Consider the following 26,894-nt stretch of genomic DNA (forward strand, 5'->3'; position numbering starts at 1 on the left):
AGGGTAAGCAAAGATGGCCAAGACTGACTGACTGAGTTTTGTGGATTTGTTCATTGATCGGATAAAATACCGTATCTTTATTATTATGAAGCAACGCATAGATTCATATCTACACAAAATGATCCTAAAGCTCAAAAAAAGAAGCAAAACATAGCTAATTGTCGGAAATTAGATGGTCAAGAACCCGATGTCTCAGTGTTTTATGTAAGACCGAGACAGATGTAGAAAGTAGAAACAAAATAACTCAAACGAAATGGACATTACATTACTCCTAACATTTCAAAAAGAAAACAATTATTGTCTTTTATAATCTGGCTTTTGAATTTCCTGCAGATTATCATCTAAAGATACAACACATGATAACATCTAAAGATACAACACATGATACGTTCTATTCTGTAGTGCTTTTGTAACAAAGAATCTTGCAGTCTAGTAGTCTGAGTTTCTGAGGTCAGACTGGAATATTATCGATGGAGTATCCGTCAAAATCGAACTCGTTATCTGCCGATGCAATGCCTTCCTGCATTTATGCCAAGGGAATGAACATAAGTGTCACTGATGATGTTCATGCCTGTTACTAGTGCTGTGTAGTTTTGAACTTTCGAGTAAGGAATCAAACCTGTTTGAGAAGTGCGCTCATGAGATCTTCTTGATGATACTGCTCGTGAAACAATGTGGTTGCGGGAGGACAGGTCACTGTCTCCGCCACTCTCTCTGACTTAACTCTGACCGATCCACCATCCATAAAAACATGGTTCAGATGATTTAGAATCCGGCTCGGTGGTTGCTGATTCTGTCCATGCGCGGTCACCACTGTTGCGTCCGTTTCCCGCCTTTTTCTCTGCATGGAAGACGAAGAGTACGCTTCCGAAGTTGAAAAACCTGCAGAGGCTGCTGCTGTGTCCTGATGGGAATAGACCAATCCAATATTCCGCATATCCCAATCATTCAGTTTGCTGTTGTGCTGTTGCTGCTGCGGAAAATCGTTGAATATGTCGTAGCTCGGGTTACCAAACCCTGCAGTAGCAGCTGATGAACCGCCTTTCGCATCAGAGCTGTTGACCTCTTCTTGGTAAGAAGCTGACACTGGAATTGATATCCCCGGGGCACTTGCCAATGGGAAGTTGTTTTGAGATAGATCTGCGGGGAAGTTGTTGAAGACCGAGTGGGTAGCTGGTACCACTCTGTTGTTAGTCTCAGGGATACTGTTTCTAACCGCACCAGTGAGATCGCTTCTCCTTGAAACGCTGGCTGACAACATCGGCTGTTGTTGCCCGAGGGATGATAGCATTGATGTCCCTCCTCGGGGCAGAGGCAACATCATCCCACTGCTTTGAACATTCTGTCCTGGACGCACACCAGCCATTTGTTGCTGTACTCGCATGTGACTACTACCTGCAAACTGTTTCGGTTCCATACCTGTTGGGACACCGTGAAGCAAACTCATCTGCTTATTACCATTGTTTATGGTCTGTCCATGTCCATCTCCAAATCTTATTTTCGGATTTTCAAAGTTGAAGATGCTTCTCTGATCTACAAGGGGAGAACCCGACATCCCGGGTTTAATGAGCGAAGACCGCCCAAGGCCAGCTGCTTGAAGCTGTGCGAGGCTCTGAGCAGGAAGCTGCCCTGCAACAGCTAGAGCTTGAAGATCGAATCCATTCAACGAAGAAAGAGGACCAAAACTCGGATCTTGGCCAGTCATAAACGAATGGTTCATATTTCCTTGGTGCTGCGATACTCCTCCAAGCCGTCTTAGATATATACGGTACTTCTGCAAATCCACAATGTCACCAGTGTTAGAAAACATAAAAAACGGAACAATGTAATACTATTCAGTCACACATATCTACCTGGAGGTGACTGGCTACGTTTTCTCGAGTCAGGCCAGGTACATTCATCATCTCTAAGATCTTCTTAGGAACCGCTTCTGCATTGGATAACGAGGATGGTAAAAGATTAGACAAGAAAACTAAACATTAATACACACAAACACATAAGCAAACAAGTTTATTCACTTACTGTCAACACCGAGCTGATTCACAGCAGCGACAAACTGCTGATGCAGTTCAACCGACCAAACCACTCGTGGTTTCTTCAAACTCGACGTGTCCTCTTTGTCATCCCCTTGATCATCTACTTCCCCTTCCTTGCGCTTTCTCGAGCTAGAGCTCCTCCAGTTGCCTTCATTAACGGAAGACGAATTGTTATCAGCATCCTCCCTCGGCTGCTGCATGTCTCTGTCGCCGCCAGTATCTTCAATACTTCCTCCTGAATGTTCAGAAACATTCCACTCGTTCCGCTTCTTCCTCACCACATGTTGCCATATATTCTTCAAAGCCTCAATACGTACTGGCTTAATTAGGTAATCGACCGCACCGTGAGTCACTCCTTTCAACACAACGCTCTTTGAATCATCCGCAGACATCACTAATAACAACCAAAGATTTCAGATCTCAAAAGAGAACAGTTAGAGTAAATGAAAAAGAAAGAGGAGACAGGATCAAAAAAACAAACATACTAATAACAGGTAAATCCATCTCTAAACCAACATGTTCAAGGAGCTTGAAACCATCCATGTCAGGCATATGAACATCACTGATGACAATATCAAAACCATGCTTGTTCTTCCGGAGCAGTGACAATGCGAGCTCAGCTCTGTTGCATTTAGTTACTGTAATAACAGAATCAGAGTAAAAAAACCACTTAGTCAAACTAAAGCATAAAAAAAAAACAAAATTATGAAAGAAGACAATCAAAACAAAATTACCAGAATCTCAAACTAAATCAGAAGGATCTCTTAGAATTTTTTTCTTTTTTTATATAGATAACAAAATCTTTAGTTTCTGAATCACAATCTTCTTGAAAAATAAGATCAGAATCTTTAAAAACAGATCACAATGGATGATATGAGAACAGAGCAGAGAGGACTAAGCTATTTATAATTGAATCTAACAGTGAAATCATATTCAACAGTCAATGAAATTTCTTAGTCTCTAGTCAAAATTCCCCAAAAACTCTTGTGATTTCTTCTATATATGCCATAGTCTACCAAAAGAAGAAACCATAATTAACCACAAAAAGAAAGATTATGATAGAATTTTCTCCAAATTAGGAAACTTTGAATAATAAAAATGAGATTTCTTTCTATGTTTGGATTTATTTTACCTCTGTAGAGACAAGTCATGAGCATCCTCTCTAAGATCATGAGACAAGTTGGATCATCATCAACGACAAGAACTCGAAGACCCGCCGGAAACGGGTCAGAATTGGTACCCGAATCGGGTCCTCTTCCGTGACCCGGATTTATCATTCTCTCTCTCTCGTCTCTCTCGTCCAGAGAAGAAAGATCAACAAGAGATTGAAACAGAGAGAGAGAGAGAGAGAGAGAGAGAGAGAGAGAGAGAATATATGCCTTATTAGATAGAGAGAGATATATGAAAAAAGGAATTGATGTGGTATGATTCCAAGAAGAAGAATTGGGGATAACAACAACAAATCAAACCCAACAAACAAACAAAAAGTAACAAAATCTTGATACCAAGATGATGATGATGATGAGATTTTGATTATTATAAAAAAATGAAATTTTGTTTTGCGGTAAAATGAAATTAAAAACAAAATTAAGTGGAAAGGTTTAGTTATGGGGTTGATGATGAGATGTGAGAGTTGAAGAAGAAGAAGAAGAAGAAGAAGAAGAAGAAAGAAGAAGGCTCTTCTTTGTGTCTCTGAAGCTTGAATTGAAGCTCGATTTCTCTGTTACTGCTTTTTTTTTTTTTTAGTAAGTTCTGCTAATTTTGTTTTTTAATTTAAATCTGAAAGTATGAAAATGTTTATACAGTAGTATTATTATACTATTATATAGTTTACAATACATACATGTCTGTGTATAATAATATATGTACGTGGTGCAGAGGGGAGATGTGTCCTTGATGTTTTGCACTTCTCCAGATAGAGACCATGTACTTTATCATGTTTACTTTTGTATCCCCTTTTTCGAAATTGCTATATGACCAAGGAAACCTCTTCTTCCAAAACTCTTGTCAAGTTTATTGCTGCTACACACACACAATTTTTGTTTCTATCTATGATCCATGCTTAGATATCTTTTCTATCTTTTATTATTTTGTAATCTTTTTGTTTGTAGAAACTATTTTTTAATTTTATACAAAAAATATATTCCAAGTTCACTATATTGACTTTGTAATTGTCTATGCTTCTTATAGATTTTGTTCTCTTTTTTTTTCTAATTACTAGAATCTATTTTTACGTTTTTCTCTTTTATATTTAAGACATATATGGAAATGTTGCAACAAGTACGAACCATATAATATATATAAAAAAAAGAGATAAATATAAGATGAGTGAGATAATCCTTGCCATAGATTTGAAGAAGAAGAGAAATGAGAAGCAGAGATGCTAGAATTTCACGCACCTACGAAATCATCTAACTATTCTCGATGCGTCTGAAAATAAAGAGAAGTGAAATATAGGTAAGGATTTTTTTTGGATAACTCGTAGTTGTCAAGACATCTTTTCAACAAACATGATTTATGATTTTAAACATCGTAAATTAAATTTAGTAGTAAATTTTTTTTTACCTTATTAGATAACCAATTTTTTGTAATTTAAAAATTTGGTAGATAAAAAAAAGATAACTTATAACATCCTAGTATTTTAAAAATAGTTTGCAATTTTTTTATTGTTTATGTATAGTAGGTAGATATAAACTATTTTTACTATTTTCTATAGTTTTACATAGTAATTATCATGAAAACATGTATTTTCAGTTTTTTCTTGTATATCTTATGAAGCACACATACCTAAACATGGGTTGTTTTGGAAAGATATCAAACTATGTGGGGTTGATCTTATATTATTTTAAACTACTGGGTACGGAACTTCTAATAATTGAGAAGAGAAGAAAAAAACGGGTCCAGAGACCCTTGGTGCGCGGATCCAGCTCATTCATGAAAACATCATTTTATTTTAAAAAACCTAGCTAACCTTAACAAATTATACTGTTATTTTTGTTCTCCAATGTAGTTTTCACTTTGTAAAAAAAAACATATATATATATATATATGTCTATTTATTTATTTATTGCTTATTTTTTTCCATCATCATCTTATAATTTGTTACTATTCTATTTTAACCAAAAAACCCTAAAAGAATTAAGGACAATACTATATCCTCCCAATAATTTGGTTCTATTTTCGACTTAATTTGGTAACTATAATAAAATATAAACCATGCCTTCTACATCTTATATGAGTCTATGACCTACATGTATCCCTTAAATTAATGGGCTAAATACATATAATATATGCTTTCTTAAATAAATAGAATAATAATACATCAACGCACATTCAAGCATATGATTAACAAAAGGCAACGCATTTTCTAACAACAATATGTTGTATAGTTGTACACACACACATCGCAACTTGTAGTATATGTGTATACAGTATATATTTACGTACGTATGTGCGTATTAATTCGCTCGTAAACTTAATCGTTAAACGAAAATATTAGTATATATAACTCCAATAGCTGTTAATCGTTTAACAAAAATAAAAGTAGCAAGTATAGGAAATAAAACCAAAAATTTAACTAAGTGACTTTGGTTCACGGTCACTACACACTCCTCCTTAGAGGTTTTACGGATAAAGTCATATGATATATTGATATTAAGTTATTAACTCTTCCGCTCGATGATGGTTCGGATAACATTTTGAGATGACACCGAGCCAGCCGGCCATGTAATAGAAGTACAATAAAAATTATGGCTACAACCGAGTAACCGAACGTTTAGGTATTATATTTGTAAAAGAAACAATTGTTGTGTTCGATCATACCAAATGTTAATTAGTGGTCAAATGTTATCGAACATCACCTGATTTGTTTTATTTATTTATTAAGCAAGCATATATAAGACAAACGGAAAGAAAAAGGAAGCAAAACAAAAAGAGGTTCACAATTGCATTGCCACTTGCATGGTCGAAAGTTATTAATAATGGAACCTGTACATGACATTTGTGTAACCTCTGTCCAATAGTATTGGGAAAAGTGGCAGCAACGCACTTTGGTAAGTGATACTGGTGGATCTCCTCCTCAATGTTTGCTCTCCACTATGACACTTACTCATCGACCCTTTTCTTTAACCACAAATACTATGTAAAATATTTAGTTACATTTTTTTAATAAGTTATCCCTACTTATTGGAATACAAGCTGGTAGCATAAAATGAACATGTTTCAAATTGTATGCAAGTAGGGAAAATGTTTAAATTATAGAAAGCCTTTCAAAAACGATTAAGTCACAAAAGATAAAGTTAACCACTTTGATTATGCGTAAGAAATATTTTTATACCATATCCTCCATAACACGTACACATATAAAAGTTCTTGAATTCTTATTTATAACAGATGAAATCAGTAAATTACAAATGGACGATATAAGTCACAACATCTTGATGACTTTGTTTGTAGAGTAAATTATAAAAATCTATTGAAATGGAATTTTGGATTTTATTAACAAAATAGTAAAAACTGTTAGAATCTATGTTCCCTATTTTTTTTAGGAAACCCCATTTTTTTCAAAATCTTTTATGGTTAAAAAAATAGATTTTTGGAAAAACGAAAACCAAAAACCATTTTAAAAACTATAACCATTTAAAGCCTAAGTTTACACTTTACATCCATAAGCAAAAAATTGCATTATCTGAATCAAACTAGCTATAGATAGACTAATGATGACTTATTGTACCAACGGTTTCAACATTTTAGATTAACTTTAAGTGATATATTTGTTGCAACATTATTATTAAGGTTCATTTTTAAAAATAATATAAGGTTTATCGTGATAGTTAGATATTTAGATTATGGATTATGTAGATTGTTATTCATAAAAATAATATAGTATGTTTTGGTCATGATATTTGAATTTGTGTTAAAACAAACGATGATTAAAATTTAGTTTCGAAAACATTAATATAAAGGTTTAATTTCTCAAGTAGACAAGAAAAGAATTTCATAAGTACTATAGAATTGTAATCTTGAATATTAAATAAACTCTTACGCTCTGCAAATTTAAGAGTTGATATCATTCTGATAAACCTAGGTGTAACATCCGCGAACCGGATTTTGTGATTTTGAAAGGAGTGTCGATCGACACCCTAGTGGCATCGATCGACACCACTAATTTCTGGGTTCGGCCGGTTTGATTAATTGCCGAATTGGTTCGGTTTGGTTCAATTAAATCCCTAAATCGTGTTATAAGCGTCTAAGGACGAGTTTAAGGGTTTTTGGGGAGTTATTTGGTCGCCGCTTAGTGAAAGAAAGAGAGAAAAGAGAGAGAAACGTTTTTGTGACTTTCTGGGCTTGTTCTTGGAGTTTTTGGAGAGATCTGAGGCTATAGGAGGGTTAGTTGTTGCTGGAAACGAAGGGGGAGCTTCTGGAGGTGTTGTTTTCCACGTTTCTCAATCCAATCTTCCTGTTCTTGAGGTGAGTGCTTGACCATGGTTGATCTAAGCATGAGATCTCTCTTGTTTGTGTGTTTTCTTTGCTGTTTGTGTTGTTTTGTTGCTTGGGTTCGTTGCTTTTGTGATTCCCAGTGATTTCTGAGGTAATTGGGTGAGTTTGAGACAGATTCGAGATGATTGGGAAGGAGAGTTCGATGTTCGGTTTCGCGCAGATCGTGTCTGCAGAGGAGGCATCGATCGACACTAGGAAGCATCGGTCGACACCATTTGGAGTGGCATCGGTCGACACTGTTTAGCATCGGTCGACACCATTGTTTGTAGCATCGATCGACACCGTGAGGCATCGGTCAACACTGGTCTCAGTCGAGACTTGTTTTCCTGGTTTGATGTATTGTTGTGTGTTGTTTGTTTTGCTTAAACTTGAGGGTCTCATATGCTTGTGTGTATAACCCAGTAGATGGGAGGACGGCCTCACTAAGTATTTATGATAATACTTACGCATCTCAATTGTTGTTTGTGGTGTGCAGGTATGTGACGTGGAATCATGGCGATGAGGAGGAGGATGAACTAGGGTCTCGTTTGTGTGTTGTTGGTCTTTGTTATATTGTTTAGGATGGAACCTTGGATAGAGATATGTTAGGTTGCTGGATAGAATGGATAGAAATGCTATTGTATTGGTTTTGTATTATTGATATGTTTCCGCTGTGCATGTAATTGGATGTTGGTTTATTATTGGTTGGTTACCGGGTGTTGGTTGGTTTGTTTAATTAAGTAGTATGGGATACTTAATTATATATTGTATTTAATTATTAAAAAGAAAAAAAAAAGTCGGGTTGTTTCACTAGGAAGCGAAATTTGTTCAGAATTCTTCGAATATACTATACTAACTGGTTTTTTTTGTTGTGTAGAAGAACTCTAAACTCTAATAATTTCGTTTATTAAACTACAGATGACTTATTGTACCAACGATTTCAAAATTTTAGATTAACTTTAAGTGATATATTTGTTGTACCATTATTATTAAGGTTTATTTCAAAAAATAATGTAAGGTTTATCGTGATAGTTAGATATTTAGATTATGGATTATGTAGATCGTTATTCCTAAAAATAATATACTATCTTTTGGTCATAATATTAGAATTTGTATTAAAAGAAACGATAATTAAAGTTTTAGTTTTGAAAATATTGAAAATATTAAATAAAGGTTTAATTTCAAGAAAATAATTTCATAAGTACTATACAATTGTAATCTTGAATGTTAAGTAAACTCTTACGCTCTGCAAATTTAAGAGTTAATATCATTCTAATAATTTTAATTGTTTGTTTTTTTTTTTTGGTACATAAACCTGCCAAGCAAAATTTATTAAGAATTCTTCGAATATACCATACTAACTGTTTTTTTTGTGTAGAACTCTGAACCCATATAATTTCGTTTCTTAATTGGTAAATATTTAGTGCAATTTAATCTGTTACTATTAGAGATGTTTTAATGGAAAACACAAAAAAAAAAAAACTCAAAGTTAGTGACCACAAAATTAACAAGTAGTTGTTGTAATGTCAATTTTGCGGAGGAGCTTCCCCGGGATGCAAAGTGTCGAATCGATGGTAAGAAGTAGATAAGAATTATTAAAAACCCATTATTTGAGAAAACTTAAGTGTCAGCATGTGAATCCAGCCACCACTTTAGCCAATTGAAACCATTCTTTGACCCAACTTTTTTGGATTTTGACGTTATTTCCAATTATCGACCTCAACTCTCTCATAGATATTTGAGTTGAGTCATTCATAAAATATTCACGTGAATGAGCGCTTAAAACGTGTTGTAAATTTTGAAGTAATTGAATTTGAAGTTTGAACTCTACTCTCTTATAACACATCTACTATGCATAGTAATTGAATTGATCCACCCTATGATTTAGTAGAACGAACGAATAGGTTAAACAACAATGAACACAACGTGTTGGTGATTTATATAATTAAGTGAAGCAAGATAAGTTGTGTATAAAAACTCTAAATATGATAAAAATGAGGATAACTTGTGTATAAAAACTCCAATTTTTTTTTTTTTTTTTTGAAACACGTGTATAAAAACTCCAAATATGATAAAAATGAGGGATAATAATAGTATAGTAAACAACAAAAATGTTTATTTTTGGCGTGAGGTGTTATGGTCTGTCCGAAGAAAAGAGGCCGTACGTTAACGTGAAACAATTATAATACGCAACTCCTTCAAAGAGTCGAGACAAAACATATTCAAGTATGACCAAACAAAAAATATCAAAAATGTTGAATGAAGTGACAAAACAAACTTATAAATAAAATGCTCTCGTTGAGAGTTGAACTCAAGACCTCCCGCTTACTAAACGGGTGCTCTAACCAACTGAGCTACGAGAGCTTCTTGCTACCCTTAATTCAAAGAACTCTAAAACCCTTAATATCAAATATCTCTATTTTAACCAGACACACCAGTACAGTTACAAATACTACACAACAGAAGTAACAAAAAATCTTATATATAATAAACTCTTTTTTTTTTTTTTTTCTTTTTTCCAAACTGTGTCAATTACATAACAAGTTTCCACGGTAATAAAACACAAATTTACGATCAGTGTCTATACAGATTTCTCATTTTCCCCTTCAAAAAAACAAACAAAAGTTGCTGAAAGATGCTTCACTTTTGCTATATATCACTCTCGTTATTTATAGTTTTAGGAAACGACTATTAAATATATCATCTCCACGCGGAACCACTATGCGTTATGAAGTGTCTAAAGTCTGGTAGGATCACCTTCAACCGCCTGAGCCACTCTTCAGCTGCTTGTAGCAGCGTCCCGACTCTTTGGTTCTCGTCAGCGTCACTCTCTGGGCTCCATACCGACAGCTTAAACTTGTAGGAGGCTAGACCGAATGTCGGCAAAGGAAGCTTCGATGATGCAACCGGTTTGCTTGAGCTTCGACCTTCCTCATTGCTTGTACCTTTTTACAAGATAATATATAAGAGTTTGATTCGGAATGTTTTATATTAAGCCAGACTACGTTTTATATATGCAGAGATGACTTACCTCGACAGGGTGTTGATAAGGAGTGGAATGTTAAAAAGCAAGCGTCGAGGTTCTGTAATGATTGACCTAATGGTATTCGGTATATTGGGTACCTTCAAGAAAGTGGGATGACAAAAGATTTAGAGAGAGCGATCTGGGAAACTAAACTCATAAAAATGTGGGAAAGGACAGATTAGATGCAATACCAAGCTACAGAGACCCAACTGGAAGGTGATAGATCGCAGCTCCTGTATGTTCTGAGTGCTGGAAATTGTGATGACAGGTTTGAGATCTGAAATAGTAAGGTTAAAATTATAATGAGACAGAACAGAACATTTTCGCCGGCTATAAATTGAACACCATGTGACTGTAACATGTTAATAGAGGTCTAGCCACTTTTGAAACACGTATAAGCAAAGATAATAAGCTTACCTTGTCAGTCAATGGTTCACGGCCAAATGGCATAGCAGCTTCAAGATACTCAAAGACAAGGTCACCAGGAGAGATACTGCTGGCCTCACTCTCATCACTCGATGAACCAATGCAAGGTTTCTCTTCCAAAGAGGCTCTGTATAAACTCTGAGAAAGCTCTCTACAGTCATTACTGCCATCGCTACTCATGTCTCTAGGCGAATCACCATCACTTTCTTCACCAGGTCTCCTGTTTAAGAACATACACCAAAACAACGGTTTTATCTAAAAGGCAGGGAATCAAGGAGAAAGCTTAAGAAACCAAACTAATTTGGAATTCAACACCATTACATACTTGAAATCTAGTTCCTACAGCGTTCCCATCGTCTAGGTTAAGTAGCAGGGAACGTAAAAAGTTGGTATTCCTATCGTCTCCGAAGATTAAGAACTATCCAAGAAAGAGATGGCTTCATTTCAGAATATATAATTGACAAGAAAATAAACTGCTAAATATCAGTTTCCCCAATCTCAGCTCTTCAATAGCAAAGAACCAGATCACCCTCCTACTAATGATTGATAAGGAAGCAAATAAAACATACGCAAAATGATATGAAACTCACCTCTTACTCGTTGAAACTCTAGATGGGTCTTCATAAAGCTGAATTCCAGAGAGATAAGGAACATAATACTGAACAACCGAATCCATCCCATTTAAGAGAAGAGGAACCCCAACACCGTAGGCACTCCACTCCTCAAATGAATCCCACAAATCATTAAGCAAGAAGTAAGGACAGTGCTCTGGTTCCCGGTTTCTCCACCCTTTCATGCTTCTCTGAAGGACACATAAACTAATAGTAAGCACAACAACAACAACAACATCTCATTCTTAACTAAGCATCATACTTTGTGAGTCTAGATTCTCTAAAGTCTATCCAATAACCCTAAATCCAATAAGAGCATGATCGTTACCAAAAGAACGATCTTTAATTGCTAAAATGTGCAATGCAAAAAGTAATTTTGAAATTGGATTGTGAAACTTCCCAAAATCCAATTGAAATATCGAATAAACCTCAAGAAGTAAAATTACCAGAGGCAAGTGTTGCGTAGAGACAACGGGAGTGGTGCACTCGATAAACCGGCCTAAATTGGAGGAAGTGCCGGTGGTGGTTGTGGTGGTGGAGGAGGAGACCCGACCCGGTACAAGAGAGGAATCGGAGGTAGAGCACTCGTCGGGTTTCTTAACTTCCTTATCCTTGGACTTAATCTGGCGATCGAGCATCTTCTCCTTAGCGTTTAACTTCTTTTTCTCTTCCTCCTCGGCTTCAAGTCGCTTCTTCTCACGCTCCTGTTGAAGTTTTCTCATCGGAGGAGGGTTGTAAAACCGATTCTCGCCGCGGATCCTACGGGTAGTCGACATTTTGTTCAGGCGCCGGCGATAGAGAATAATAAAAAAAGTAGTTGGGGATGATGATTATGAGGATTATTTGATTATCGTTTGGTCTTCTTCTTCTTCGTTTCTTCGTCTTCTGTGTGACGCAGTTTGAAAAAGGGCCTCAATGGTTATTGTTTATTATTATGTTTTAGGGTTTTAGATTTTTTTAGATTTTTTTGGGTTAGTGATTTAATTGAGTAGAGCAGTCAAAGATGCCTTTTATTATGAGATTTTGTTATTTACAGTATTTAATCAAATGAATAAATTCATACCTACGATCAGTGTTTGAAAAAGCGGTCTAGGCGGTCGCCGCGCCTAGGCGCTCAACCGACGCCTAGACAACAACCTAAACCGCCTAAAATCACATATATTTCGATTTAATATATTTATCTAATTTTTAACTATATATAATTAAAATTTAAAGTTTTACATTCATATACATAATTACAAATCTTTATATGTTGTTGATATCAATTAAAAACTACATTTTTTCCTAAGTTTTGTTTATGGTTTATTACTTTTATTTATCTAACATATATTTTTGTCTACAATATTACATATATAATGTTCTACGTTGAAAACGCCTAAAATCGCCTAGCCTCCGATTAAACGTTCTAGGCGCTAGGCGTTGGGTCACCGCCCAATTACCGCCTAGCGCTTTCTTGAACATTGCCTACGATTATAAAAAACTCATACCCCAAAAACAATCTATAATAATAAAAAAATATATATATAAGAACATTCTTTTATATATATATATAATTACTTCAATTTCAGTTTTTATCTTCATCAAAATTGTTGAATCTAGAATTCACACAATGAATTTGTTTGAGTGGGGAACAAATTCACTTAAAGATCTCTCTCTAAAAACTGGATTAAAGCTAGAAAATAAAGAGGGGTTATGATTTCTTGAAAAAGAAGGTTAGGGTTTTGCTCAAGAACAATGAAGAATTAGGGCTATTGTATTAATTTCTGGATGCTTTACAAGGAGAGGATATCTCTCTATTTATATGAATGCATTAATTACAAAATAAGTCTATTTTCCTTAAGTCTTTGATCTTCAAATATGGTAAGTTTCCTCTTCTGATGATCAGGTCGGGCTTAGGGGGCGGTTTCGGAGGTCGGTCAAGTGACTTCGCCGGGCTTCTGCTTATAGGCCCGTTTAGCTAGCCCAAAAGGGGGGGGGGGGGGGGGTTCCTCGGTTTAGCTAATGTGCAGAGTTATTCGGTTTATTTTTGGTTTAGATCGGTATGTTGTGGGTGCTAAATCCCGCACCAACAATTAGTCCCCCCAGTTCGGTAGATTCGATTATCCATTCGAGTTTCCGAACTATAGCCCTAATTCTTCATTGTTCTTGAGCAAAACCCTAACCTTCTTCTTAAAGAAATCATAACCCCTCTTTATTTTCTAGCTTTAATCCAGTTTTTAGAGAGAAATCTTTAAGTGAATTTGTTCTCCACTCAAACAAATTCATGGTGTGAATTCTAGATTCAACAAAAATCAAAAATAAAAACACTTTTTTCAGTTGTGATTTGATTTCTTTGGCAGTCATTTTGAGTTTGATTTTGTGTTAATGTTGAGAATAGATTCAAGTGAAACAACGGAAATATATATATATATATATATATATATTTTTTTTGTTCAACTCAACGGAAACACTTTACTTCAGAGATATGAACAGATTGGAAAATCTTAACTATAATGATGGAACAAAACTCTATAATGAGCTTAAATTTTAGGTTTGACGGTTTTGTCTTTATCAACAACCTTAACCTTTTTAATGGATCCACTCATTCATGATATAATCCATTCTATAATGATGGTTTGATGGTTTTGTCAAGTGTGTGTACATCTGACACTTCTTCTCTACATGGATCCAAATGATATTGTCTCATGTTTTTGTTACATGCACAAAACGTTACCTCATCTTCACATTAAAACCAAAAAAAAAAAAAGAAAAACGTTACCTCATATTGTTCAATCTGCATATTCTCTCATATACTGAACACGGGGGATATGTTGGACTTTGTAGTAGTTTTGTCCTCCTTCAGACAATTTCTCCTTCCATCCCATCATATACATGCCCGCAATTGTCATTTCTTTTAAGGATGTTAAATACTTGAGTCCATCCGGAGGCTCTTTTAAACTTCTGCATTCATTTATAGTCAAAGTACGAAGACACCACATCGAGCCTTCTTCTACTACCCAATCTTCCAAATCATATAGTCCAGATAATTTCAGCACATGTAACTGAGGAAACCCGCCTTTCGAGCACACCATTCTCTTTCCAGTGAAAGCACGGTATGATAATTCAACCCACTTCAAGTGAAGCAACTTCTCTAGAATCGGCATTGGATCCTCTTCCATGCAGCAATACCGTAGACATATGTGTGCAAGGTTTGGAGGGAATCGATGTTGTTCAAGCAGTCTTGGTATATGCATGCCCACCGTTAAAACTTTGAGATGAACGGAATCAAGAACAAGTTTCCCTTCGTTATGGCCATCATGCATGACCTCATACAATGAAAGCTGCTCGAGTTCTCTCGATTTGAAGAGAGATGAAGACAGAGTTTCTAAAAAGTACAACCATTAAGGGAATGGATAGTGAGAGTTCTGAGATTAGTCATACCACGAAGGTCCTTCACACTACTGTTCTCTAGTGAGTAACCGCTCAAGGTCTCTAGGTTCACCAGATCACCCAGTTCCAATTTTGTTTTAACATCCATTAGAAAAGGTAAGATAAGGTACCTTAATTCTCGCAGCTCTTTCAAAACATTTGGCACATGAACTGAAACCCCATGGACACCTAAATTCAAATAGAGCAGAAGCTTCAGATTCCGCAGAGAAGAAGGTAAATAAGATACTCCAGCCCTGTATAAGCTCAGGAATCTCAAGTGGATAAGCTCTCCAATGCTGGAAGGTAACTTCCCTCCTTGAAACTTGACTCTAGAAAGATCCAACACCCTGAGAAATGGTAAACTCCCAAAGTCTAGAAATGATTGTATCAGAGCTTCTTCCTTGGTCTTGAAGTACAAAAGAGATCTAACTTTCTTAGTTTTTTCATGTCCCATCATTTCAAATGCCTTACTACTATGCACAGCGAGTCTGCGAGAAGATTGACCACTGATGGTAGAGGTAGATGTAGGGACTTTGACGATTTGTAGAAAGTTCTCTTCTTCGGCTTTAGACAAACAAACTCCTCTCATGATGTCATGCATATGACAAGACTCAATCCTCGAAGTCAAATAGTTTCTTTCAGAAATAACCATATTTCGTCTCACTAACTCTTCTAGGTAGCCTTCCGCATTATCTCGAATGGTTCCTCGATCGATCATTACAACTCCTTCTGCAGCCCAGTAATTAAACAATGTCTCCACATCTATCTTGTAGGCTTCAGGGAAATGGGCGAAGTAAAGGAAGCAATGCTTTAAGCCCATTGGCAAATCTTCATAGCTCAAAGACAATACTCGATAAACCGAATTGAAATTTAAGCCAGATCCTCCTATGATATGAAGTCCAATATTCTCATGTACTCTTTTCCATTCGAGAACTGTATGTTTCGTAGCTAACAATCCTCCCAACACTTTAACAGCTAACGGTAGTCCTCCACAATAGGTCACCATTTCCTTACCCATGATTTCAAGCTCTTCATCAACAATGTATTCTGCATATCATCACAAAGTATTATCTTTCAAGTTTTGAGCCTTAAAATAAAGATATTGCCTAATTACATCACTTCCTAAGAGAACTGGCCGTGTAGGAGATATTCTAGTCTAGAGGAATGTTGATATAAACATCTTAATAATTCTGTTCATCAGGAAAAAATGAACAATTTGCAACATACTGAATTTTATATCTTAAAGTATACCTGCTTCGCCTCTCCTAGGAAATGCTAGTCTTTGGCATAGAGTCCAACTTTGTTCAAGAGTAAGGGTTTTAGGCCTAAAGGAAAAGCATGTGGGATCTGCATGTAAACCAACACTTTCATTGCGGGAAGTAAGTAGCATCTTCCAACCTGCAAAATGTTTCTGAATTACGATTGGGAAATTACATGCAATTATGACTGAATGTGTACAGAGAAAACGTTGCATTTATTTGCTAAGAAGTCACCTCTTTTCTGTGGAAACACTTCTTTTATTCGGTCCCAGTCTTCTGCTTTCCATATATCATCTAGGACAATCAAATATTTGTCAGTCTCCAACAACTGAAAGAGTTTACCCTGACGTGTAAACTCATCCATCTCTAAAATCTCCCCATCATCTGGTCTAAGCTCTTGCAAGATTCTTTGCCAAACATGCTTCTGTGTAAACTGTTGCGAAACACAGATCCATGCGAATCCGTCAAAATGACGCCGTACTCTGTCATGATGAAAAACTTGTCTGGCCAGAGTGGTTTTACCAATACCCCCCATCCCGGATATAGAAACCACTTGAATGTTATCATTTCCCACCAACTGAGCAACCAAATCTTCAACACTCTGATCCATCCCCACAAGATCGTTTTCAGAATTGTTAGGATATGTATGTCGGAGTTCCCTTTGATTATCCTCAAGGGACAATGAACGCCCACACTCAATCATCTGTAGTATTCCAAAACTCTGCATTGATGAGATCACATCAGAGATCCTCTTATTTATTCCTTTGACATCTGACACTATCTTCGGACGATCCACTAAGATGGAAGCAAGTTTGGTGACACGCTTCTTGATCCCTTTTTCTTTTCTTCTCCCTTCTTTCATAAGAAAGGTTTCGATTATATCCTCAGCGTCATAAACAATGTCTTTGATATCTTCCAGAAAGTTTCTCACCCTTTCACTTTCATGTTTCTTGGCATCTGCATCTTTCAACAAAGACTGTAACCTTCCCAACTGACGTTTTAGTTCAGAAACTTGCTCATGGACTCCTTGGAACTGCTCTGATTCTCGACTCACAAGATCCCAAAGCTTCTCAATTCCAAACAAGATAACTCCTTCAGCCATAACTTCTCTCCTGCTCCACCATAAGAACACAGAAGTCAACAATCACCGACGAGGGACGATCACAAGAAGCCCGGAATCCACAATCACAAAGTGGAACATTCTTGTAGAAATTATCTAAAACTCAATTGAATCATCATTGAAGTTAAATATGATATTTTATTATATCCAAACACCAAAGTACCAAACGACACTTTTCTTAATAGACAATTACAGAAACCCATAACTATGATTCAAGTTTGTGGTTGACAACGAAAAACTAACCAAATTAGTGAAACAAGACCAGTGATCATTCAGACATAAATCTTAAAAGCAGATTCAAGTCACCAAAACAAGATGGAAAATACGAATCAACGCATAGCAAGCAGAAAAAATAAAAAGAAATTAATAAGATAACATCATTAAATTATCAAAAAAGGAAGAAGAAAGATAACATCATTTACCTCTTGTCTGAAAAACACTGGCTTGTTTGTGTTCACAGCGTTCTTTGGAAGATAATAATAGGTGGAGCTTGTAGTTATTCAACGACAATGATTCGTCGTGAGTCATGCCCTTTATTAAACACGGCTTCTTGACTTCTTTTTTGTCCCTCACTAAAAGGAAATTTCAAAAAAGACCCTTGCTGGTTTCTATAACTCAGAACCAGTTTCACACTAGTTTTATAAGTTAACTATATTACTATACAACTAAGGAGGGCTGCTTGTTTCTCATCTTAACTACTTGCATAGATTCCACAAGTCAGCAAATTCAAATCAAACTAGCCTATTTACTTATGCTGACATGTTGACTCATAATAATAATGGCAACGTAACCTGGATTTATTTCGGGAATCTGCATTTGCTCGGACCACACTAGAACTCCATCATAACCTCTGTTAAGTAAACCCACACCCACTGATCATATAGCTGCCCATGAGAATCAAGTGTCTGCTAGGCATTTTGTCGAACATCTTAACTGCGTCTTGAGATTTACCGCTCTTCACATACCCGTGGACCATTGAATTCCAAAGTAACCAAATTTCTCTCTTCCGTGTAATACAGAAAACTGTGACCAAAGCAGTCGCGAATAGCGTAAATTCCCAGCAAAAATAACCAAGACATTAGGTTTCGGCTGAGTCCAAGTTTAGTCATACCCTTTTAGTTACATACGTATTTCTTAGTTGTTTCAGTTTGATAGTGTGTTCGTAGAAAGGGTATATCGTGGGAATTTTCAAATATTGTATCAGGTTTTATCATCTTATTTTACTTTCTATGCAAGTGTCAAGTGTGTGTCAATTTGTGTTTTTATCTCATGTGACAAATGTACGTACCATGTATCTGAGCACGATGATTAAATTAGTTCAAAAGCATGAATTGGACCTCTAAACCTTGTGGAACCTGCGCACTTTCGATAATATCAGAGCAACCAATATTCTTGTCTCCGTCTTAGACATGACAACTAATGGAAACTTTGACAAGATGCATTCATTAAAAAACTAACAAAACGAAACTACAGCTACTGAGTTCTGGATTTTACTCTAAAGCGTTTTACTTGTCCCCAACACAAAAGACCAAAGCTATAACAGATTTACACTAACAAAGAAGAAACCCAACTAACTTTATCTGTCATCTTGTTCTTCCTTTTTTTTTTTATTCTACCTTTGAATCTGATCTGAACCAGAGTTATTAGCCACCGACGCACTTGACGGCCGTCCATTTTCCGTCCCTGCTTTCTCTGCAACGCCCCATCTTCTAAAAGGTTCCGGGGTTTCGAGAACTTTTACCAACCCATCAGACAGTCCTACAGCTATTTGGTTCGGTTCTTGAGGGTGAGCAGTAATTACCAGTGGCATGATTGGAGCACTAATTTGCAGAAAGAGAAACAAGATTTTGTCAGGACGATTAGACAGCTTCAAGTAGTTTGCAAGGTTCATGTGTAATTAAGAATTTTAAGGTTAAACTAACCTGTTTTGTGTGGGTTGTGGCATGTAGGCTGATGGGGCAATGCGACATCTGAGTCTCAAGTATTCAGCATCGAAGACTCCGATGTTTCCATCCGCGAATGATGCGTAAACCAGTTGACTGTTGCAGGAGTAAGATGCGCAGGTTATGGGTGATGATAGCGATTCTTGTGGCACCCACTGCATCATAAGAGACAACAACAAACAATAACAAACATGACAAATAAGCCTTGTCTATAATTATGTGATTCCAATATGGCGAAAATGAGACAATCTTGTCATATAATGCCAGTAAAATGCAATCACAAGAGAAAAATATCAACTTTGAATTAAAAACGATGACGTAGAACTATTTGGACAGGATACTAGAAGCATATGTGTGCATTAACCAGGACGATATACTTTAAATACACTTCACTGGTAATCTAGTATTAGTGAAACATTATTTTTGTACCTTCTGAATGCACTCCATCTTTGAACCGTCATATATGGCTATCTGTGTCTCATGAGAAACCAGTAAATGGACCTGGTCGTTGTGGAACTGGACACGAGTGTCACCTACTGGTGACTTTCCAGCTGGTAGTGGGATAGCTGAAGATTTCTTCTTCTCCCATGAATCAGCACTCCAAAAGATTAGCTATAGCATAGAGAGGTCCATACAGTTACAACCGAGTTTGGTGAAAGCTCAATAGCAGTACCAAGAAAATTAAACGCTTAGCATACCTGGGCATCAGCACCAGATGAAACTAGAATATTTAGAGCGGCAGAGAACGCTAAACCAGTGATGTGCTTTTGGTGGCCTTTCAACTTTGTTTTCACCTGTAGATTAAAGAGAGAGATTCTATTACCAATTCTCCAAAGTACAAATAAAGATATCCTTTATTCGTCAGTTCCATTTCATTAAAGATTGAGTGCAAAAGATATATTATAGCAGTTAGCTCAACACAATCTTGATAGACAAAACTAAAATAAAAAGTTCAATATGGATACCTTAGTCAACAAATTCAGTAATCAAGATATCGAATGAATTAATTACCTCATCTACCCTGACGTTGTAGATATGAATAGTAGAATCCTCCATCCCAATTGCAATAATGTTATTATCTTGCGGATGAAATGCAAGGAACGTTGAAGCAGGAGGCGGTGGCATGAAAGTAGTCATCACCTGTGAACAAAGTGAAAATGCCAGTAAGTTCACATATTTGACACATATCAGTTCTTGCTGTTGCAGAAGTTTTTTTATTAAAAAGATACTACTTCCACTACAAGCCGAAATGAGGCATCAATGATAAAGACGTAATTGTCTGAGCACAGGGTGAAAAAAATAGATAAAGAAGCTTACCTTAAATGTCATCATATTAAACAGTGAAACCTTTCCACCACAAGCAGACATTACGTACGAGTCATTCTTCGAAAGGGCTATGCACGGAACAGTTCCCTCAGGATTCTCCGGAACATCATTTGTCATTAAGAGACCACTGTTAGGTTGCCAATGCTGTGGAGTGACACTAGCGGTAGCCTTGAAAAGAAAAATTACAATCTCAACGACTTGGAAGGGAGAACATAGAAGTGATCCAAGCACACATACTTATATGCATACATGTAATATATACAGATATATATTAACTGTACAAGTTGAAGTTAAGTTTGTATTACCTTTCCAGTTGGATTTTGCTCGCTGCGGCTCCACTTCCATAGTCTCTGGACACCATTAGTTCCAAGAGCTAATACGCCAACACCCGAATTTGTATAAAGAAGCCGAGCAACCTTAGACATGAATATGACACCATTATTATAATACACAAACAGGTTAAGTAATGGAAATCCCTAACTGAATATGAATAAATTTATTAAGGAAATAAATAACAAACCTTGCTAACAGAATCCTTGCTATCTGGCATGGTCACTTGTCTGCATTGAGCCGGATCTACAATTTCCATGAGCTCCGAGGGTTTGGACTTTTCAACAGACTCCAGGTTTCTTGGCTTCTCCATAATTCTTGACATTGCATCAACCCCGTTCTGTACACATAATAACACCAAAGTTTGAGGACAAAGCCGCAAATCGTATGTGCAAAAAAAACTTGTGAACTATACAAAACAAGATACATTTTTCAGTTTGGCCACGGTTCTAATATCCCAGATCAATAATTTTAGCTGTTGATTAATTGCATGGATAAAGGATTTTGATCAATCTGTAAACTTGAGTGATGCCATTAGTGCCTCAGGATGGATTGTACTGAAGAATTAAGCCAATATAATATGTTGCTACCCATACATGGCTCTAACTGTCCCATTTATTCATCTATTGCTGAAAGATTATAAATAATGTAAAGCCGAAATATCGAAAAACATACAGGAATAGGGGTTGGCCTTGTAGGAGAGCCAATATCCATTTGTTCCATTTTACCAACAGCTGGGCCAATATTTGTAACCATTGCAGATGAGGATACCTGATTACCGAGGATAAAAATTGTAAATTCTATTAGACAAAAGGTCTGACAAGAATTTTTTTTCAAGAAAAACGAGAATTAATATTAACCTTCATCTCAGTCGATGCTCTCGATGCTTCGAACGAACGAGCTTCCATGACCCTTAAGGTCCTCAGACCGTCCCCATTAGCAAGAATTTTGAATCCGTTATCAGCTGTAGTCACAGCAAGAAGGTTCCCTTCCTTGTTGAATCTCAATCGGGGAAGGCTCTGATAGAGGCAGTACATAGCACGGTTAGGAACAATCAAACATATGCAACCATAAAAAGGAAAACGAGAAGATATTTATATACAAGTAGTCAAGAGCAATAGCTTGTATATCATACCGGGAGTCCTCCATCAGCCTCGACAGTTGTTAAGAGATTATTATTGTCCATATCCCAGAATTTTAATTGGTTATCTTCACCAACGGCCAAGAATCGGTTGCGTGTTGTATCAAACTGAACCACCCCTGAAGCTTTCTTTCTAAAGCCCAAATATGTCCTCTTGATGGCACCTTCACTTTCATTCCACTCAACCAGGAAAGAATCTCCGTCTTTACTCGTACCACAAGAAAATAATCTGAAACAATGGGAAACTTTAACATTTACTATGGCCACAACTTGCAGCAGACGACCTATTAATCTGATAACTAACTAAATTCTTATATAAAAATCTTCCACCAATGAAAATAATGCAAGTTTGTTACTTTTTTCATATGATTTAGCTGTCTTATATGAGCCACGTCAATTGAGTCTTTTCTATAGTTTTCAGAACCACTGAACCAGACCACATATCAAGGGTTTTCTTATATTTATTTCAAGAAAGAATCAGAATTACCTGCTACCATCAGCACTATATAGCATAGTTGTACACCACTGTCCTGGTGCATCATAGTCAACTCTTGAGCCCACATTATCATAGAGCCAAGCCTTGATCTTACCATCAAGAGCAGTTGAGAATATAAACTGCGTGAAGGAAAAGAATAATAATTATTACAAAAGTAAAACGGAAGTTTCCCTTTAATTTACACCCACAGAGAATCCACTCCGGAAGATGATAGTTAACCTCCCATGCAGCCAAAATGGAACTGGATTGCTATGACCAATGGGAAAAAAAATCCCATTCTTCAAGACTTATCGACAAGAGATGGCTGTACCTGGATGTTTTCTTTCTGGTGAGGGCAGATGGAGTAAACTGGTGCCTCGTGCCCTTCAAAGGTATAAAGTTTCTTCCCAGTCAAATCCCAGACCTACTCATAAAGTATCTGTCAGACAGCTATATAGGGGAGCCATAGAAAAGGCACATAACAGCCTCAAAAATTCACTGTTTTGAATTTGCATAATTACCTTTATAACTTTATCATCCCCACAAGTCACGATACAGAGTTGCTTATTTGGGTGGGCGAAGGCCAAGTCATTCACACAGCCAACATGAGCATCCATCTATAAGCAGAAACGAACTATTTATTCACTTTTTGCAGATTCCATAAAAATGTTCAACTATATAGAAAAGGGAATAGGCATGCCTCTAGGTGTTGACGTAATTCAGACCCTTGGTAAGCATATATATGGATCAGATGTTTAGTAAACGCAACCCCTGTACATGAGAAAAAGGAATCAGATTCAAACATTGTATCCAATTGAAAAGATATGTTTGATGATCTTCAAATAGCGTACCAATCAAATTTCCATCTGGACTCCATGATACACGACTAACAGATATTGATGGGTCCTTGACAATAGAACCCTGGCAAATTAAGGTGAAGATGTCATCATCACATAAAAGGCTGATGGTGCAATGCTTAAACTTCTTTTCATAGAACAGAACATTCACTGAAGCATGTATCAAAAACAAAGCTTCTTACGTTGTCCACATTCTAGTTACATCATAAGTATACGATCCAATTATAATATATGAAAAGAAACGCGATGAGATTCTCAATCCCAGTTTTGAGAAAAGGTGAAAGACCAACCTGGAAGTTCACAGAACAAGCTCCCATATTCCATATCTTGAAAGGCTCTGTGACAACCTTCTCCCTAGATCCAACTTCCCACAAGGTGACTTCACCGCTGGAACAACCAACTAAAAGTAACAAACAGTTATAACTTGAAACATGAACCAAACAAAGCTCAAGTGCTCAACTCTGTTAGTCTCTACATGGTGGCATTAGACTAACCAGTGAGCAACGTGTGATGGGAAGGGTGAAAATCCATGCTTGTCACTACTGACCCTTGGCGCATTGTACTCACTACATTTCGAGGGAGGTCATCAAGTGAGACGGCAGACTGAGAATGAGCAGGATATGTGACCTGGAACATAAGAATTACAAGCCATATACTCGATGTCATACATACAGACATGCAAAACAAGAGAGTTTTCTTTTCGTACTGGGAAATGAACAATCTGCTAAAACCAATGAGGCATGCATCAGATACTTACTATCGCCAATCTTAATGATTACAAGGAATCACAAATGATGCAAACTTATATTTAGTCCTCTGATAATAATGAATTAATATGAAAATCTAATAGCCAAAATTGGACAGTCAAAGAACTTTCAACACTAAATTAATATAATGGAAAGTAAAAATACACCAAGTAAATTATCAACTATAAGAAAAATAATCACCTCATCACCAGTTGGTCCAGACCGTAAACGTTTCATAAGTTGCTCGTGATCAGCACTTTGATAATCCATCATTCCAAGAGAGTTTGAGGATGGACGAGGATGTTTTAGCATAGCAACTGCCATGAAATACAGCAACAAGAATTCAGAACTAGGAATAAACTTTTAAAATTAACTTTCCAATACCTGATATGACAAATACAAAAAACAAGATTACAATCCTTTGAACCATGAAAAAAGTTCTCTATACTGTATTAATCATGACCAAATATTAACTCAGAACATCATAACTCATAAGCAGCAGTATGTTACAAGTCGCCTAAACATTGGAGTAACAAGATCTACCTTGATTTGGCTGCATAGGAAATGGGGAAGAGGCCACAACACCACCAGGAACTGATGAAGATGGATTTGGGGTTGCCATCCATCCAGCTAAAGCGTTTGCGTTAGGAGCCGGAGCAGACGAAGGCTGAAAAGGCTGTACAGAAAATGGTTATATAAATTACGTCCATTTCTCAAATGTCTTATAAAGTTCTTGAATATGTAAAAATAATTGGATTGTATGGTATGTGATCGTACTCCACCATGTACCCCAAGAGGAGCATATGTTGAAGGCTTTGCAACAGCACCAACTGGAAGAACAGGAGTGGGTGCACGGGCTCCATTTTGTGGTGAGCAAGTGTGATCAGTGAACAAAGTTTTGATGTCTGGATTAGGCCTTGGGTTTTTACATAGCTGATGTTGCCAATTCAAGCTGCAAATTACCAAAAGCATCAAACCTTAGATGAAGAAAATGACTAATATGACACCTTAAGTTCACTAGCTGGTTCAGATAATAGGCTAGATAAACTGGTTTCAACCACTGCACACGATAAGCATAACAAAACAAACATATTCTTTATCGACACTAATGACAGTTTTTCATTTCTAGGTGCTTGAAAATAAAGAAAAGTAACTGATAACAGAGGTTGATATCATAGTCATCCAAGTGCCACTTTTGCAAATCACTAAAATAGTGGCGTGGTTACCAACTTAAACTATTTCGAACATCAAAAATAAACAACAGAGATCATCAACTAATATCTATCAAAATAAGGGGGTCGGTCACCTTTGATTGATCAAGGTTCGGAGGCGTGAAGCCTTGAAAGTGGGTAAAGCAAGCTTCTCTCTAAACAGAGGATTAGCCTCAATCAATTTCCTCAACTCCCCAAGCATAATACCCCTAGCTGATTTGGTATCACCGTATTTCGATAACTGTTCATTCTCCCTGGAAAGCAAAAACACCACATTTCAACTCCATATGGCTGCCATTGACGACACAACCCTTGAACTTCAAAACTATCAAAAATACACAATTACCTAAAATTCTCCAGAGTAAGAAGCTGAGTGATTTCCTTGTAAAGCTCCTCGTTAAATGTAGCAAAAACTTTCAAGTCCTTTGCTAATATCTCAACAGCTTTTGCCCTATCTTGTCTGAAAACAAAGAACAACCAAGACAACAATGTATAAAACATAACGCATACAAAAAAAAAAACATTCTCAATCACAAAAATAATCATCAATTTTTTGTTTTAAGACCAGACAAATCAATAAGACAAGAACTAAAAAAAAAAACTATGGTTAGGTGATTACCCAAAATCAGCTAACCAAAAATTCCCTAAATTGTAAAAAAAGAAAAATTGCCAAAAAAAATTACCGATCTAGCGCTTCGAGATACTTTTGCTTCCTGATTTCGAAGAAAATTTTCATAGAGTAACGATTATCATCAACCTTAGTGAAACCAGAAAGATACTTCTCGACTTCATCCCACTCCCCAAGCATAGCTTTCTCTTCAAAGTACTTCAAATTGAAATAGTACCCCGACTCCTGCTCAAGCCTTACAAACACACACACACACCCACCAAAATCAAAATTCACAACCTATAACAAACCAAAATAACCGAGAATACAAAAAAAACAAAAAAAAAAACTTACTTGTGAACAGATTCTTTGAACTTTTCTTCATCTAAGAACTGAAGAATCAAGAAAACTAACTCTCTGCTTAGAGATGACATTTTTTCAATCAAGTGCGATCTGGGTAATGGTGAGAGAGAGAGAGAGAGAGACGGTTACGCTAATTTCCCAGATCGGTGGTTTCAAGTTTTTTTTTTTGTTTTTGTTTCTTTATAAAAAAAATAATGGTTTTTCTAGGGTTTGTGTGTTGTTCGATTTCTTCGCGTCTCTCGAAACTAAAGAAGGAAAGCTGACCCAGAAAAAAAATTATAAATCAATTAAAATTTTTTATGTAAATTCAAATTTAAAAATTTTCCTTTTTCTTTTTAATTAAAAGAAAAAAGTGTGACTTGTTCTCCACTTTCTTCGATGCGTTTTGCAGGGTTTTTATCACACCGACTGTGATTTGATAAGTGATTTAGGTTATTTATGATAAGTAGAGGTTCTTATCAGTATAAGGTGATAACCTCGTTTGTCGGAACCGCTCCTCCTTTGGCGTTTATCCAATACAGCTCAGCACACC

General features: G+C 36.4%; 4 protein-coding genes and 1 non-coding gene across 7 annotated transcripts; all 5 read right to left on the reverse strand.

Moving 5' to 3' along the window:
• Nucleotides 1-240: 240 nt before the first annotated feature.
• Nucleotides 241-3,998, reverse strand: LOC104732025 (two-component response regulator ARR2). 2 transcript variants are annotated; one of them, XM_010451549.3, is made up of 6 exons: nucleotides 3,169-3,998; nucleotides 2,522-2,674; nucleotides 2,023-2,430; nucleotides 1,854-1,930; nucleotides 620-1,774; nucleotides 241-520 (listed from the first exon to the last, which is right to left on the reverse strand). In XM_010451549.3, the coding sequence occupies exons 1-6, from the start codon at nucleotides 3,311-3,313 to the stop codon at nucleotides 452-454; spliced, it is 2,007 nt and encodes a 668-aa protein (XP_010449851.2). In that variant the 5' UTR covers nucleotides 3,314-3,998; the 3' UTR covers nucleotides 241-451. The 2 variants fall into 2 exon arrangements, with proteins under 2 accessions (XP_010449851.2, XP_087335594.1); XM_087479468.1 differs by having other exon boundaries at nucleotides 2,553-2,674; nucleotides 3,169-3,873.
• Nucleotides 3,999-9,804: 5,806 nt separating this feature from the next.
• On the reverse strand, nucleotides 9,805-9,878 carry TRNAT-AGU (transfer RNA threonine (anticodon AGU)). Its single transcript has one exon. It is a non-coding gene; the product is annotated as a tRNA-Thr (tRNA).
• A 119-nt stretch (nucleotides 9,879-9,997) lies between these two features.
• LOC104732026 (uncharacterized) lies at nucleotides 9,998-12,588 on the reverse strand. 2 transcript variants are annotated; one of them, XM_087479336.1, is made up of 7 exons: nucleotides 12,023-12,504; nucleotides 11,556-11,767; nucleotides 11,291-11,383; nucleotides 10,957-11,185; nucleotides 10,731-10,816; nucleotides 10,546-10,637; nucleotides 9,998-10,459 (listed from the first exon to the last, which is right to left on the reverse strand). In XM_087479336.1, the coding sequence occupies exons 4-7, from the start codon at nucleotides 11,143-11,145 to the stop codon at nucleotides 10,215-10,217; spliced, it is 612 nt and encodes a 203-aa protein (XP_087335462.1). In that variant the 5' UTR covers nucleotides 11,146-11,185; nucleotides 11,291-11,383; nucleotides 11,556-11,767; nucleotides 12,023-12,504; the 3' UTR covers nucleotides 9,998-10,214. The 2 variants fall into 2 exon arrangements, with proteins under 2 accessions (XP_087335462.1, XP_010449854.1); XM_010451552.3 differs by lacking the exon at nucleotides 11,291-11,383 and having other exon boundaries at nucleotides 12,023-12,588.
• A 1,830-nt stretch (nucleotides 12,589-14,418) lies between these two features.
• LOC104732027 (putative disease resistance RPP8-like protein 2) lies at nucleotides 14,419-18,499 on the reverse strand. The gene is given in 6 exon segments (XM_010451553.3): nucleotides 14,419-14,556; nucleotides 14,558-14,941; nucleotides 14,944-16,031; nucleotides 16,236-16,382; nucleotides 16,478-17,355; nucleotides 17,786-18,499. Coding segments are annotated over 5 exon segments (2,511 nt in total). The 5' UTR covers nucleotides 17,346-17,355; nucleotides 17,786-18,499; the 3' UTR covers nucleotides 14,419-14,532.
• Nucleotides 18,500-18,790: 291 nt separating this feature from the next.
• On the reverse strand, nucleotides 18,791-26,730 carry LOC109124760 (topless-related protein 2-like). Its single transcript, XM_087479469.1, has 25 exons — nucleotides 26,354-26,730; nucleotides 26,076-26,255; nucleotides 25,739-25,852; nucleotides 25,488-25,646; nucleotides 24,959-25,133; nucleotides 24,725-24,857; nucleotides 24,383-24,498; nucleotides 23,930-24,062; nucleotides 23,726-23,835; nucleotides 23,430-23,499; nucleotides 23,279-23,349; nucleotides 23,100-23,195; nucleotides 22,910-23,002; nucleotides 22,591-22,718; nucleotides 22,098-22,332; nucleotides 21,823-21,981; nucleotides 21,638-21,733; nucleotides 21,153-21,302; nucleotides 20,938-21,048; nucleotides 20,624-20,800; nucleotides 20,318-20,446; nucleotides 20,005-20,100; nucleotides 19,736-19,918; nucleotides 19,286-19,461; nucleotides 18,791-19,183 (listed from the first exon to the last, which is right to left on the reverse strand). The coding sequence occupies exons 1-25, from the start codon at nucleotides 26,431-26,433 to the stop codon at nucleotides 18,976-18,978; spliced, it is 3,378 nt and encodes a 1,125-aa protein (XP_087335595.1). The 5' UTR covers nucleotides 26,434-26,730; the 3' UTR covers nucleotides 18,791-18,975.
• Between the last annotated feature and the right edge of the window lie 164 nt (nucleotides 26,731-26,894).

The sequence above is a fragment of the Camelina sativa genome, chromosome 12, assembly GCF_030686135.1.
Source record: "Camelina sativa cultivar CO46 ecotype springtype chromosome 12, ASM3068613v1".
Lineage (NCBI taxonomy): Eukaryota > Viridiplantae > Streptophyta > Magnoliopsida > Brassicales > Brassicaceae > Camelina > Camelina sativa.

Excerpts from the sequence above, each read along its gene's own strand:
- LOC104732025 (XM_010451549.3), bottom strand. The coding sequence starts at position 3,313 with ATGATAAATCCGGGTCACGGAAGAGGACCCGATTCGGGTACCAATTCT. Across the intron at positions 1,931-2,022 it reads GAATCAGCTCGGTGTTGACA|AAGCGGTTCCTAAGAAGATC; the intron begins GTAAGTGAATAA and ends TATCCAATGCAG. Across the intron at positions 1,775-1,853 it reads ACGTAGCCAGTCACCTCCAG|AAGTACCGTATATATCTAAG; the intron begins GTAGATATGTGT and ends GTGGATTTGCAG.
- LOC104732026 (XM_010451552.3), bottom strand. The coding sequence starts at position 12,352 with ATGTCGACTACCCGTAGGATCCGCGGCGAGAATCGGTTTTACAACCCT. Across the intron at positions 11,186-11,555 it reads AGAGTTTCAACGAGTAAGAG|GAGACCTGGTGAAGAAAGTG; the intron begins GTGAGTTTCATA and ends GTTCTTAAACAG. Across the intron at positions 10,638-10,730 it reads AGTTGGGTCTCTGTAGCTTG|GTACCCAATATACCGAATAC; the intron begins GTATTGCATCTA and ends ACTTTCTTGAAG.
- LOC109124760 (XM_087479469.1), bottom strand. The coding sequence starts at position 26,433 with ATGTCATCTCTAAGCAGAGAGTTAGTTTTCTTGATTCTTCAGTTCTTA. Across the intron at positions 21,734-21,822 it reads GAGCATCGACTGAGATGAAG|GTATCCTCATCTGCAATGGT; the intron begins GTTAATATTAAT and ends CTCGGTAATCAG. Across the intron at positions 19,184-19,285 it reads CCACAACCCACACAAAACAG|TGCTCCAATCATGCCACTGG; the intron begins GTTAGTTTAACC and ends TCTGCAAATTAG.